At 42.8% G+C, this 14,126-nt stretch overlaps 2 protein-coding genes across 3 annotated transcripts in view; one reads left to right on the forward strand and one right to left on the reverse strand.

Moving 5' to 3' along the window:
* Positions 1-199: 199 nt before the first annotated feature.
* LOC144741075 (dual oxidase maturation factor 2-like) lies at positions 200-12,591 on the reverse strand. Of its 2 annotated transcripts, none has more exons than XM_078623739.1 (9): positions 12,464-12,591; positions 11,220-11,410; positions 9,507-9,564; positions 7,714-7,848; positions 6,936-7,146; positions 3,721-3,938; positions 2,190-2,294; positions 1,484-1,575; positions 200-1,357 (listed from the first exon to the last, which is right to left on the reverse strand). In XM_078623739.1, the coding sequence occupies exons 2-9, from the start codon at positions 11,364-11,366 to the stop codon at positions 1,253-1,255; spliced, it is 1,071 nt and encodes a 356-aa protein (XP_078479865.1). In that variant the 5' UTR covers positions 11,367-11,410; positions 12,464-12,591; the 3' UTR covers positions 200-1,252. The 2 variants fall into 2 exon arrangements, with proteins under 2 accessions (XP_078479865.1, XP_078479870.1); XM_078623744.1 differs by having other exon boundaries at positions 12,383-12,591.
* A 247-nt stretch (positions 12,592-12,838) lies between these two features.
* The window catches only part of LOC144741099 (dual oxidase 1-like), a 44,700-nt gene continuing 43,412 nt past the window's right edge, over positions 12,839-14,126 (forward strand). The window contains exon 1 of the mRNA XM_078623745.1: positions 12,839-13,025. The gene's annotated coding sequence lies outside the window, so the exon portion shown is untranslated. The remainder of the gene's footprint in view (positions 13,026-14,126) is intronic.

The following is a 14,126-nucleotide window of genomic DNA, read 5'->3' on the forward strand; positions in this document are numbered from 1 at the left end:
TGCCTAAAATGCCTCTCAGATGAGGCATGTGAGGGACTGTTTGTATTTCACCCTCTTAGCGGCACATCAGCATGCCAAATTCAGCTGGAAACTGCTAGGCACATTACTAAGTGTTCCACAGGCAATGGACCAATAATAAACAATGAAGACCATGGAAAGAGTAAATGTGATTTTAGAAATTGACTTTGTTCAGTAAAAATTACATGAAAGTATATTTTATTTTAAAAAAAACTGAAACGGTACAATTGCAGGCATAAACACATATTTATACATTAATATCATATTTCTCATGCTATACGTACAATGCACGTCAGGCTCATAGCACAGAATTTGTTTACTTCAGATGATACAGGGGTATCCAGACCACTTTAAATGAAATTCGATATGTCTGCAGTACTTCCACAAAATGCATTGTGTATTCATGTAAACTTAACAGCACCACACCTATTCAAAACATATTTCAGAGTTCCACCTTTCGCAATCACTGTTGCTCAATGTATCCGAAGCGTTAGGGAAATTCCCAGCCACATCGTTATGCTATCGAGTCTTGTGCAGTCAAATAGCTATACAATATAAAACGAATACGAAATGTACTTCACAGATTTCCATAAATAAAGCCATTAATCAGAATTTACTAATTATTTCATGAGTGTAGATATTCAACAGTTTGACTTCTGGATATGTTAGAATTCCAATAATTCCACGAAACGCCGAACATCACTATAATTATACAATCAACACTATATCAAAAAGCAAAGTTTAAATATCGTGTACATATAATACAGTTATAAAAAAACATCTCTGCAAAGTCAAACTTCAAAAGCAAGCTTAGAAGATATTAAACATTTCTCACTTGGTGAATACATATCTAAAGATCATAATCTCCTTGAATGCTATGATCTGTATATTTTTCAAAGACTAACATCTTCATCACTTGGTGAATACAATTAGATCATCTTTTTGTCAACACAGGCCTCAAACTTCAAGCGACCAGGAACAAATAACACTCAGGGTTAAAACGCTTTTTGAGTTAAGCATGGCTATTATAACAACTTGGAAGAGGAGTCAATGTGAGGGAAAACTCAAATAGAACTAGGTCAGGGAAGAGGCAGATAGAGAAGTATCGTGTCCTGTCGTGCGGTGGTTGAAAATATCTCAATGCACATAATCGCGTATTAGTTTTTTGCAGGCAATAATATTTCTCACTTGGTGAACGAATACTCATACAGCTGAATTTCTTATGAGTGGCCATTCATGGTAGGGTAGTTGTTGGTAGAGAGTTGGTAGTAGCAGTGACTTGAACATCACATTGAGAATGTATGTTATTTACTTGCTGGCTTCCAAATTCCTCCGGAATCTGAAACCATAAAAAATACGAGTTAGAACACATTAATATACATGTGTGTGTATGTTACTTCTGACAATATAGTCTTAACTAAGGTGATTTGCATACACTGTATATGTATATCCTGCAATGTCTTACCATGACAGCCACATTCCTCTCAACGGATGGTCCCTCTGTGAACGCTTCATTTCGATAGCCATTGTTTCCAAAAGGAACTTTTTCAGATTCATCTGTAGAAACACAATACAATAAAAACACTATTATTTGCATGCATATGTTGTGGGCATCATAGTGAAATATGCAATTATTGTGAAGCTACAATGTGCGCCGCTGTAAGATGACATATCCATGATGCATTAGCTCCGTCAGAACATTTTAAACAGCGAGTTCGTTTAATGTTGGCAAGTTCATAATGTTTGTTGATGACATGCAAATGAAAAAGTGTCTGCCTGCTCAAGCAAGCGTGCCGCATTTGCTCATTTATGTTGGTGAATGTCGGTGGTGGAAATTCCACAGTCCTATGGCAGGACAAGTTCCTCAATAGGACAATGAACGTTCGTTTCCAAAATGTGGTACACGTTATTTTACCTCCATAACTTCGATGGTTCGAATCCATCTCTGGATCAGAATTAAACTCATGAAACGTTTCCATTACGATTCAAGCGCTGTGCTACAGTTCAATTATATGTACGTATGGTAAACTTCTTTCGCACCATACGTAGGGAAGGACAACCAAAGGCAATGCCAATGCACGGGCTGCCATTGTGTGTGTGTGTTGTGTGTGTTGTGTGTGTTGTGTGTTGCGTGTGTGTTATGTGCGTTGTGGAGCGCATGCAAACATTACATGGATTTTCAGTTTCTTCTTCAATGGAGAAAAACACCTCCAGCGTGTGTGGAGCCAAAAAGTGAGCGCCAATGACCAGGCTTCCCAGCAGCAGGCAGAGCACAGCTGCCATCGCGATCCATCACGAGGGGAGGAGAGGGAGGAAGAAACCAGAGATGTTCATTTCAAACAATCCACACGGAAAATTAAACTCCGTCTGCCAGATTACATTTCATGTTTGGTCACGCATTTGCTTTAGTCACAACACCGACGTACACTGAACCTCTGACTGAAAAACAGATGCAAGTTTATTTTTTGCTTAAAAAGATAAATAACCTGTTCTTTCGTTATCCGAAATCTGATGAGATCGGACGCATTCCGGGTGACTTGGTCATCGAGTATTTTAATTATAGATTTGAAGTTTTGTGACTACAGGGATCCATACTCTTTGGTTCTTTCGGTAAAGTCACAACTTCACCGAAAGAACCAAAGAGTATGTTAATTATGCTTTCATTTCCGTAAGTATTACCGCTCCGTTTCAGGTCTGTGTAAAAAAAAAGAATTACCGTCTTAATTGGTTACAGCGACCGGTGGTTAGTTGAATTTTGACCACCGACATCTGGCTCATCAATTACATTACGGCTGGAATGAATGAACTGACCAGAGTGGGGGACCTTTGCTCCCCTCCCATTGTCTAGAACGGGGCTCGCCAACCTGCGTCTCCTTTAAGCACCGCGGTCTCGTATTCACATTGCAATATTTGAAGTTTTTTTTATTTTCGTCGCCGACCCCTGGTCTAGAATATAAGCAACGAGGATTGGACGTTTACTTCAAGTATCACAGGACTAGTAGCTAGTTATACCAGCGAATGTGCGTACGCGTACAACCCATTTTCCAATCCACTGCTGGATGAAGGCCTCCCCTATCGACCACATTGCACCAAACTGGTCTGTGCAGGCTGTGAAGGAGGGGAACGTCGACGACATAGATGAGTACAGTACAACAATGGGTTTTGCTGCACTGCTCTATACTGACTACATATTTTCAGTAATGTCCTGAAACAAAGGAATTCCTGTGTAACAGTAACAGGCACTTTACCACGCACACCATCCGTATTATTTAAGAAGCAGACATGTCATACATCAATACACTCCCACTGTTTGAGCACCGTGTCTCTTGCATTGCTACGCTACATAAATCAAAGTGGCTTTGTATTGCGTCTGCGTTTTGCTTAATGCAAGACGGTAGAGGCAACGGTTCAGACATGGAATGTATTTTCTCACGCCACTGATGACGTGAAGGCCACCACTGGAGGGCTGCTCTGCACAGACATCGTGGACGAGTTGAGACTTCAACACGCGTTCCCCCCACACCCACCCACCCAACTTTTGATTTTGACCTTTGGATAAACCGCGAGTCCAGTGTCGCTAACCCGTTACGCGCACGGCGCAGCCTCCGGTGCAAGACTGCGCCGTTGAATAAATTATTCTTGGCACGGGGGTGCGTTCGAGTGGCGGGGTGGGTTTATTTCGGCTTTGCCGTTGCGCTTTACCGTTGCCCAGTGTGAGCCAGAAGCTGGAGCCCAGAGCGGTCACCAGCGTCGCGCCTTCTAGCCCGAGGTGAGCCCTGCAGAGCGGCTGCAGGCGGGTGCACGCGAAGGCGGCGAGCGCCACCAGCTGGAAGAATCCGGTCAGGAGCAACGCCGCCCCGCCGTACGTGAGCACCATCAAGAAGAACAGGTTGGAGAGGAGCCAGCAGGCGAACGCGACCCTGTGGCGTTGATGGGGAAACAAGGGTAAACGCACGCTTCGTTCATCATCCGTTCAGGTCGGAGAGCCGGAAGGGTTTGTTCCCGCAACCCGGCAAACGTCCGCCGGTGTACCCAGAGCCGCAGTCCCTAGGGTACTGCGAATCTGGGCGACTGCCCCTGGCCCCGCGATTTGGGGGGGGGGGGGGGGGGCGAGTGGCTTGCATCGACGTCACAGTGTCAGATGTTATACTTCTGGTTTAGTTTGAAGGCGTCGGGAGGCTCACACAGTGTGATTTTTGTTCCCCGATGCAGCTGAGGCTACGAGTTCACGTGTCCACTTTAAGTCTGCCAATGAGTCGGAAAATATTCAGGCTCTGGGTAAAACGATGGCGCTCGAATCAATGTTCATTCGAACATCAACATACAAAAGTCAAAGTGATTTCCCTGCTCAAACATGCAAATGAGGCGGTGGTTATCTCCCGTTTACAGTCCTGAACCAGCGGTGGAAATTCCAGGGTCCGATCGTGGAGGCAAGAGGCTTAATAGGGCGTCCACTTGTTTCATGATCTGAATCTACACCCAAATCACGATTTGAACTCGTAACATTTTTGATTGCGAACCACTCGTTGTCAAGTTCTATTTTTGACACTCTAAGACAAAGAAGTTGAAATACATTATTTTTAAACTTCTGTTGAAAAACTTCCGTTGAAAAATATTGTATTTGTTGTGTTAGCCGCTGTTTTCCTAAACAGTTACACGGTGTGAGATCTATTTTACGAGTGGCAAAATATAATAGTAGGTTTTTACCCTTTTAAACTGGTACAAAACTGACACCTTTATTCAAGGCATCATGTTTGCAATAACCACAACACAAGTAGTCAAAAAAGCTAACAAAAAGAAGCAACTCTGATAATGATATATTATTATCATTATCACACAAAGTTGCTTCTTTTTGTTTGCTTTTTTTGACTACTTGTGTTGTAGTTATTGCACACATGATGCATTGAATAAAGGTGTCAGTTTTGTACCAATTTAAAAGGGTAAAACCCTACTACTATAAGTTACACGGTGGCAACAGATTGTTGAGTTGTCACTAAACCCTGCTGTGAGCACTGAAACCCTCACCATATCCCCGACTGGGATACAATATTTAAACATGTTTTCAGAACATGTGTGTGGCGTTTTGCCTTTTGTAGAATTATTATAACTGTAAAACAGCATCAGAAATTGTATTTATACTGCATAAATCCGATGAGCTATAAAGCTTTTTTCACAGATGTCCAGTAGGGGCTGGTAAGAACGTTACAACAACAAACAAAACAAAACACGATCGTAGATACAAAAACATGGTCGTAGTGTTGTATCAAATGGATACAACATCGTTGCAATTTTCTAACCGTGTTTCAATGTACATTTTAACTAAACAAAAATCGACAATGTGTGGTTCTGAATCACACAAATTATGTTCTCAATATTTTGTCATCTGATGTACGATCCATGTTTTCACGTCAATGACGTCGAGGCACATTTATAGAAAAGAGGAACTCAGTAGAGGTGAGAAGTGAGCTTAGATTAGAAGGTGCTTCTTCAGGTCAAATTCTGATCGAAGAGGAAATGTTCTAAAAATAATTTCACCACCCAATATTTAATCAATATAATGGGTGTAACTGCCTCAGGGTACTGTTGAATGAAATATGCCGCGTTTTAATTCATACAAAGCACATCTGTACATATGTGTAAGTCTCATTGCAGTAGACTTTGGTTGATAAAAATCGATAGTTTCAGTAACATATATTTGCGTACAACATTTTTTTTCTCAATAAGCCACATACTGATGTTTTCCTACAATACAGTACCATAAATTGGGTGTGTTTTGCAGTGATTTAGTATACTGTATATCCTTTTAACTATACTTATGATGTGTCGGCAAAAATACAGCTTTGTGAGCGACTGTGCGATTGACAGATTCCAGAATAACATTATGACGCACCCTTACTGCATTGACTTGAAGGCCATGTATTATTTGACAAAGTTGTCAATGGTGAACAACGACAGGTCTCATCAACCTCAACCCTAGAATACAGTTCTAGAAATCCCTTACGCTGTTCAAGGGGGTCGTTTCTGGGAGACTCCGAAGAGCAATCCACAACAGGTATGAGTGGTAAAGGCGCAAGCCCTGCAACTGCTTGCTCGCGCACCTGCTGGCAGAAGGGCCTCCGTAAGAGAGAGCTGCCGACAGCCTCTCTCGAGCATAAATGTGTGCGCGTTAAATTTCTTTCGCACCGTACGTGGCCAACCGTGCTAATCGGAGGTTGCGAGGAAAGGACAACAAACTAAACACAAAAAGTAGTTCTTAAGAAATTAGTTTTTAAATAAATAAACGTTGTACTTTATAAATGTGGAGGCCAGCGCCCACCATAGCAATGTGGAATTTACACCACTTTCTGTAAACAGGATGTGAGGCAATCTTGATTTGAAGCTTTCGTGACTGCCGGAATCCATACTGTTTGGTTCTTTCGGTAAAGTCAAGCAGGTACAAAATAAAATAAATCACACAACTTTTGTGTTGCGCCCGAAACGTCGTGTATCTCAACAAGTGCCTACAAGAATGCTGTTAAATTGACACAAGAGACCAATGATGTAGTTTATTAAGAGCGCAAGGTGCCTGAGCGTTGTGTTGCGCCCGAAATGTCGTGATTTATTTTATTTTGCACCTGCGTGACTTTACCGAAAGAACCAAAGAGTAAGGATGTGAGGCACCACCTTAATGCTTATTTGAGCAGGAAATAACTTTGAGCATTGTGTGTGTATATACAGAACCGGCCCTAGACCTTTGGGGGCCCTAAGCAAAATTTGGTTGGAGGCCCCTTTGATGTATGATTTTTTTCACCCACTAGCTCGCAGTGACTCTAGGGGGCCCTCTGCTGGCCACGGGGCCCTTTGCAATTGCAAGTGGCTGGGCCGGCTCTGTGTATATATAAAATGTGTAAGGTCATGCAGGAGCTGTGCGTTTATACCAGAGGAAGGCGGACGCGTAGAGTCCGGCTTGCGCGTACAGGTAGACGTTTGCGCAGGTGCTCGCGCTGAGAAACGTCTCGGCGAGCTGCAGGATGGGTTTGGGCAGCCCCCTCTCCAACGCGTCGTGGTAGTCGCTGTTGATGCTTCCCGAAGCCCACTCGAATTGCTCGTTGTAGGCAATCGTCTCGTTGAGCTGGAGTTCTGGCAGGCCTGTTCGCGTCGCAAGGGGAATGGCCAAACGCAACGCGTTGCATGAGGATGAGGAGACACGTACAATTTAGACTTACATTTTTTTTTTACAAAAATAATAATAATACTGCCAGGAATGACGCCCACAGTAGCGACAAGCCTTGCAAACGAGATGCTCCATCTCAAGGGATTTTACGGGTAAAATATTGTTTTCTGAGAAAATAAAAAAAAAATCATGAAAATTGTTGATAATTATATGTGTGTAGACATTGGGGGGGGGGGGGGGCGGAGGCAGGTGCGTTAGCACATTGCACTTTCAATCCGGTGGCCTGAGTTTGAATCCCGACCCAAGCTTACAATGGAGGCAAGTGGTATCTCAACCAGTGCCGAGAAGATTGCTGCTAAATTGACACAAGAGGCCAATGATGTAGTTCATTAAGAGCGCAAGGTGCCTGAGGGTTGTAGATGATTCATATGTATTGTGCCTATCAGTATGACGGTTTGGGTACTTGTATGACGTTTCAGGTACTTAGCCATGAGAATGTACACGGCTGACTCAGGGCCGACTGTGTGTGGGCTCTTGGGTACCTTTCAGGGTGATGTTGAAGCCGTGCAGGGAAACGCCGAGGCCGATACGCGCCTTGATGGTGCTGCCATCCGCCACGCGGTACTCCGTCTGTGTCTCCACGTGACCGACCTCCCAGTGCGTCTGGAAGTTCACCACTGAGAGGGTGGCGGCGGGGGAGAGCAGAGTGGGAGCGTAAGTGCCTTCAACGCGTGTTGGTTCGGACGCAGAGTGCACGGGGGGGGGGCTGTTTGAAAAGTTCGAAATCTGGCATTGATTAAGTGTGGATAGAAACACGGATGTTACACGTGCTAATAATAGTTCCGAATGGAGTATTAGGAGCCGTCCATAAATGACGTCACGCGATTTTGGCCGATTTTTTACCCCCCCCTCCCCCGCTCGTCACACGGCGTCACAAAAAGTCAGACCCCCTCAAATATGACGTCACAAAGCTCTGCCCCGCCCCCCAAAACCTATTTGCATTTTGAGAATAAAACATGCTTCAAATCACTTTAAACTATTGTCATTGTAGTGCGTATTTAATGTGGCGCTGTACTCTGATGTTGTAGGAGAAAGCACGTATTAAAAAGGAGGCGTTGGAAAGCTGAAATTTAGCATGAAATTCACTTGAAAATATTCAACGTCTAACCTAAACTGCAGATGTTCAGGATATTATATTGAAATTCTCTTATAATTATAAAATATGAAAAGTAATTATAACTATTAAAAATACTTGAAACTTTGCATTAGAACGAAGCAAAATGGAGAGTACAATTATAACAATCACATATTCAATCCACAGAATGAAAAGCCCTGGTAGAATCATTAAAATCAAAATGTTTAATAACAATCATTACAATTTTTTACTAAATGTATGCTTCTCCATTCTCCCATAGAGAAGAAAAATGCTCCTTCATGGAATAAATAAAAGGTGACCTTAGTAAATTTCAATAATAAAATAGTTAATAATGAAAATTAATACAAATTTGTGTTGTTATAACAATTATATTGTTTATATTTATTTAAAGTTGCACATTTTGATGTGACGTCACATTTCTCTAACCCCCCCCCCCTCCCCCCCTCGTTACACATCGTCACAAATGTCTGACACCCCTCCCCCCCCCCCTAGGTGTGTGACGTCATTTATGGACGGACCCTGACGAACTGCTGCACTTGTGTGAGTGTAGCAGTTAACGCTGCGTGCTTGGACCAAAAAAACATTTCAAGCTTCTCACTTGCAACCGTTGTTTGCCGCAGGGATATATTTAGTTTTTTTTTTAACTTAACTCGCATTTACTTTCTATCTCGTGGGCAGCAGAAGACAGTACAGTATAATCCATTGTTGTACCATACTTCTATGCCGCCCCCAGCTGCCCCATCCCCAACATATGCTCGCTCCCGCCTTCACCAACCAGCATTGGCCCGCGTGGTGAGGTATGATACTCTAAGTTTTTTTCGGTAAAGTTACGTAGGTAAAAAAAAATTAAATAAAAATTAATAAAAGTAAAATAATAATATAAGTATATATATTTTTTTATTAATTTTAATTTCATTTTTTTACCTACGTGACTTTACCGAAAAAACTAAGAGTATGAATCCTTGCAGTCACGAAAGCTTCAAATCTGGTGAGGTATGGTCAAATAACCGCACCCCACGACCCGCACGGCATGGTGTGGAGGAGCCCCTCATCCAGCAGTGGCATGGACAAAGGTCGCTGAGCCTGTGCAACGATGCCGTAGTTCACGATCACAATCGCGCGAGACAAAAAACGCGAGCCTGCTAGGAAGATTGAGAGTGTCTGTGGCGTCATGCTCACCGAGTGTGATGCATCCGATAAGGAGGCTAAGGAAGACTCTTGTGAACCAGAAAACTCTCTGAAAAAAACATAAATACATCACCCACACAATGAACCAATTGGTTATTCCAGAGTACTGTACAATACTGTCAACGTTAATGAATAAATACATTTCAGCACGCGTTCAATACATATTAAATTTATATTTAACCATTAGATTGCCAGTATATGCCGCTTGGTATTTAATGTCGCACATTTGTGTAAAAACAGCGCAGTATATTATAACATGGACAAAACTACCAGCAAGCAACACAAAGGAATTGTTCTATTTATACAGCATAAGAACATATCACAACCGATATTAATGTTTTTGTCTCTCAATGTTGTTTTTTATTTGGCAGGCAGTGATGGAAGTGCACATTTATAATTGTTCTGAGTGAGAGAGCCACCCCATACCTAAGTAGAGTATCCATACATTTTGTACATTCTTTTTTATGAAGCTATTTAAATTTCACAACTCCCAAAGTGGAAATAACTGGCAGGTTTTTGACCCTGCCCGTGACCCATCTGAGTCATGGAATTAGTGTCTCCCTGTAAGGGCAGTCGTGCTTTAATGACTATATTTGACGTTAATACATTGCTTATACTATGCACAGTGATGCAAATTAATTCAGCATTGAAAGAGTCATGATCCATGACGACAATATTAAACCCATTGGGATAGTTCGTACAAGTTCATTTACCCATGATGCTACATTAATCTGCAATGTTAAGTTATTCCCACCACCTATTGGACATTTCAAAGTTACATTAATCATCATCATCATCAACTTCAGTCGGTCATAATCAAACAGTCACCATCCTGAACAATCCTGCAATAACCAAGCCACCTGGCGTCTGCACACGACTGCATGATGCGGACGTGTTCCATCGCTTGGCTGCTACCGTAATTTTTTTTGACCATCACAGTGTGTCCCTACTCTTTGGTTCTTTCGGTAAAGTCACGTAGGTAGAAAAATAAAATACAAAAAATAATATATCACGACGTTTCGATCGCAACACAAGCGGTGGAACTGCTGGATTTTTTTTCCCGCCTGAGGACGACCGCTTGTGTTGCGATCGAAACGTCGTGATGTTATTTTTTATTAAATTTTTCTACCTACGTGACTTTACCGAAAGAATCAAAGAGTTTGGATTCCTGCAGTCACGAAAGCTTCAAATCAAGTGTGTCCCTCTTTATGCTTTTGTTAAATCAAAGTTACATCACCACTGCAACGGACTGCCTGACGGGACAATGGACTGCATATCATTAAACATGCAACGAGGGCAAACCAGCAGGCAGTAATTTAATCAACCCAATTACACAGCTTGTCTGCTTAACCTGCGTGAACCCAGTGTATGTTAATCAGACTTAGAGAGGTGGTAATTGAGAATGGAATACAATACGTCTGAGAGAACGCGCACCGTAAAAATGGAGCGATAAAATCAGAATAACATTGCCGGATCGTGAGGGGGTGGCGGCGGCTTGTGGAAGCATTCGTCTAGCACCGGATCAATCATGGCTGATGGTGAATTAGCGTTGCAACGTCAGTCGTCTTTCTCTAGGAGTCCCATGCAGCCTGGCCACACAACTCTTCGTGCATGTATCCTCAGACCTCTCTGCAGTCAGTTTGCTCCCACTCTTTCCTCTCCCCCCCATGCGAGTGAGATGTATGCGTTAGGAGATGCACTTACCGCCCGCCCTCTGATGCCTGCGAGGATGGAGAGAAACCCGACAGCCAGCGCGCAGAACACCGCCACCACGATATACTGATGTATGTCCACATTGGCGGGTGTGCGCCGCGGGCCGTAGAACGGAGGGTATCCGTCAGAGTAAGTCATCTTTGCGCTGGAGTTGGGGCACGGGATGAGTCGTGACGGGAGACCTGCGAAGCAAACATTTGCCCAGACATGAATTTAGCCCCATTGTATTCATTACTCTGGATCTAAAACTCGACTCGGCTCCAAGCAGCGGTATATTCAACCCTTCAAGCGGCAATGCAACAACCACAGGACCATAGCTGGATCGACGTATGCAATGTACAACTATGAACGTACAAGACGTGTACGATTCAACGTGGCAGTGGTGGACATGTCGACTTCAAATGTTGAACGCTCCTGTTTTGTCCGTTGCGACATACCCCCAGAGAAGTAAACTGTAAAGTCCATATTTCTAGATTTGAAGCTTTCGTGACTGCAAGGATTCATATTCTTAGGTTTTTTCGGTAAAGTCACGTAGGTAAAAAATTAAAATTAATAAAAGTAAAATAAAAAAATTTTACCTACGTGACTTCACCGAAAAAAACCTAAGAATATGTAAAGTCCATAGGCAAAAGCCAAATTGCCATGGACAATCCGTTTAAGTCATATATAAGGTCAGCGATATAATAATACAACTATGGCGATTATGATGAATGGAAAATATCGAGCATTATTAAATCGATATACGAACATTCCAAAAATCTATACTCTGCTTAAAATCGTATGAAATATCGATAAGTAAATATGAATAATTAAAGTAAGACTTCGAAACGAAGATTTGTCTCGCTAGTTGTATTTTTCTTGCTCACTGTTCTAACTCAAATTTGTCTTTCGGTAAAGTCACACTTTTGTGTTGCGATCGAATAATAAAAAAAAAACTACGACGTTGCGTTATTTTTTGTTATTTCATTTGACCCTATCTACGTGACTTTACCGAAAGACCCAAAGAAAATGAATGCCTGCAGTCACGAAAGCTATAAGTCACAATGGACTTCCTTCCACCTTTTACACAACTACAGTTCAACCACTTAAACGACTACAGCAACAACAGAAACTACACTTCATTTAGACACACACACATTATCATTCATACTCACAGATATTTTTTTTTTAAATCACGATATGGTATGACTTCAAATGCTCATAAATACTCAACGCAAAGCAAAAAAAAAATTAACCTCAGATGATCGCAAAACGAATGCCGATCGATGAAAGACGATCAAAGTCTTCTAGATGGTCTAAGCAACTTCGCCACCCAGTCTGTATAACTTCACAGCAAACCGTTTAACGACTGAACGGGTATTGCTGAATACCGATATATATAGGGCGAGGTGGATCAACAAATCAGGCCACGGGGCACCTACATAAATAATGATATATTAAATCCAAGCGGATTTCCCATGCCCAATATACATGCCGGAGATGCAAATCTCGCTGACCGGTCGTTGCACATGCAAAACGAACGTGTGTTCACGCCAATCGGAAGTTTCAAAAGGAGGAGCAAAACATAATCACTCATGTGTCCGAAACGAGCGCCTCCCTCCCTCCTTCCACCTCCTCCCACCGCCGTTCAGTCGCCTGTCCATCATCATCGCCACGGTCGCACCGCAAGCGTTCGGGCGGCGTTCGTTGTTGGGACGAAAGTTTCTTGAGCGCACGTTTGCCGCTGCCTGCTCAGCATCACCCGCTCATTTGTTTTGTCTACCCCTCTCGCTCCGTTCTCTTCTCGATCTCGTTCAGGTAAAGTCGAACGGTGTCGCCTCTGGGATTGTGCTGCGTCGCTGTTGTGCGTTTCGACCAAACGAGAGCGCTTCGGAGCGGAAAACCTATGCGCAGTAGTTTATCCAGATAATCTAGTTATCCAGATAATCCAGATAATCTGGATAACTACTGCGCATAGGTTTTCCGCGGTTGTGCTGCGGTAATTGATCTCTCCCCCGATGGTGTGTCCGGGTTGTTACCGTCGTGCGTTGTTTGTTTTTACGGTGCCCGACGCTCTTTGCTCCACGTGCTGGGAGATGGTTCAGCACGTGGACCGAAACGTCGGACATCGTGGCCCCCGGACAACACGAGGGTATTACCTGAAAACGCATCAGCTGGCTTTTTTGTTGTATGCAAAGTTGTGATTTTGAGTTCAATACCGCGACTAAACTTGTAGGAAGCGCTATGAGTGTATACCTGCATACTGCATGGGCTATTCTATTAAACGACACGACGTGATCTTATGTCAAAAAGTACACATTTTGTTTGCCGGCATTATCAATTAATAATGAGGTTTAAACTTTATTTTAAACATCTGTATTCATTGCGAGAGCACAAACCGCGGTACGTGTGAATATTTCAACACTGCATAAAATCAGTACTGTTTATAAGCAAAACGTGAGATAGATAATGTGCAGACAGAATTTAATGACGCTAAATATCAGTAATTATGGTAAAGTACCGTATAAGGGGCCGTCCATAAATGACGTCACGCACTTAGGGAGGGGGGGGTCAGACATTTGTGACGATGTGTGACGAGGGGGGGGGGGGTGAGAAATGTGACGTCACATCAAAACGCGCAACTTTAAATACATATATACGACACGTTCTACTTAATTAAATAGACTTTTTAATAAATGTTTTCTCCTACAACATCAGAGTGCAGCGGCACATTAAATACCACTGCAATGACAATAGTTAAAAGTGATTTGAAGCACATTTTATTTTGGGGGGGGGGGGGGGGGGCAGAGCTTTGTGACGTCATATTTGAGGGGGGGTCTGACTTTTTGTGACGCCGTGTGACGAAGGGGGGGGGGGGGGTCAAAAATCGTCCAAAATCGCGTGACGTCATTTATGGAC

This window comes from Lampetra planeri, chromosome 3 (genome assembly GCF_965212315.1).
Source record: "Lampetra planeri chromosome 3, kcLamPlan1.2.h2, whole genome shotgun sequence".
NCBI lineage: Eukaryota > Metazoa > Chordata > Hyperoartia > Petromyzontiformes > Petromyzontidae > Lampetra > Lampetra planeri.

Excerpts from the sequence above, each read along its gene's own strand:
- LOC144741075 (XM_078623739.1), bottom strand. The coding sequence starts at position 11,366 with ATGACTTACTCTGACGGATACCCTCCGTTCTACGGCCCGCGGCGCACA. Across the intron at positions 3,939-6,935 it reads TACGCGTCCGCCTTCCTCTG|GGTCGCGTTCGCCTGCTGGC; the intron begins GTATAAACGCAC and ends TCAACGCCACAG. Across the intron at positions 2,295-3,720 it reads CTGGCTCACACTGGGCAACG|CTGTGCTCTGCCTGCTGCTG; the intron begins GTAAAGCGCAAC and ends TCGCGATGGCAG.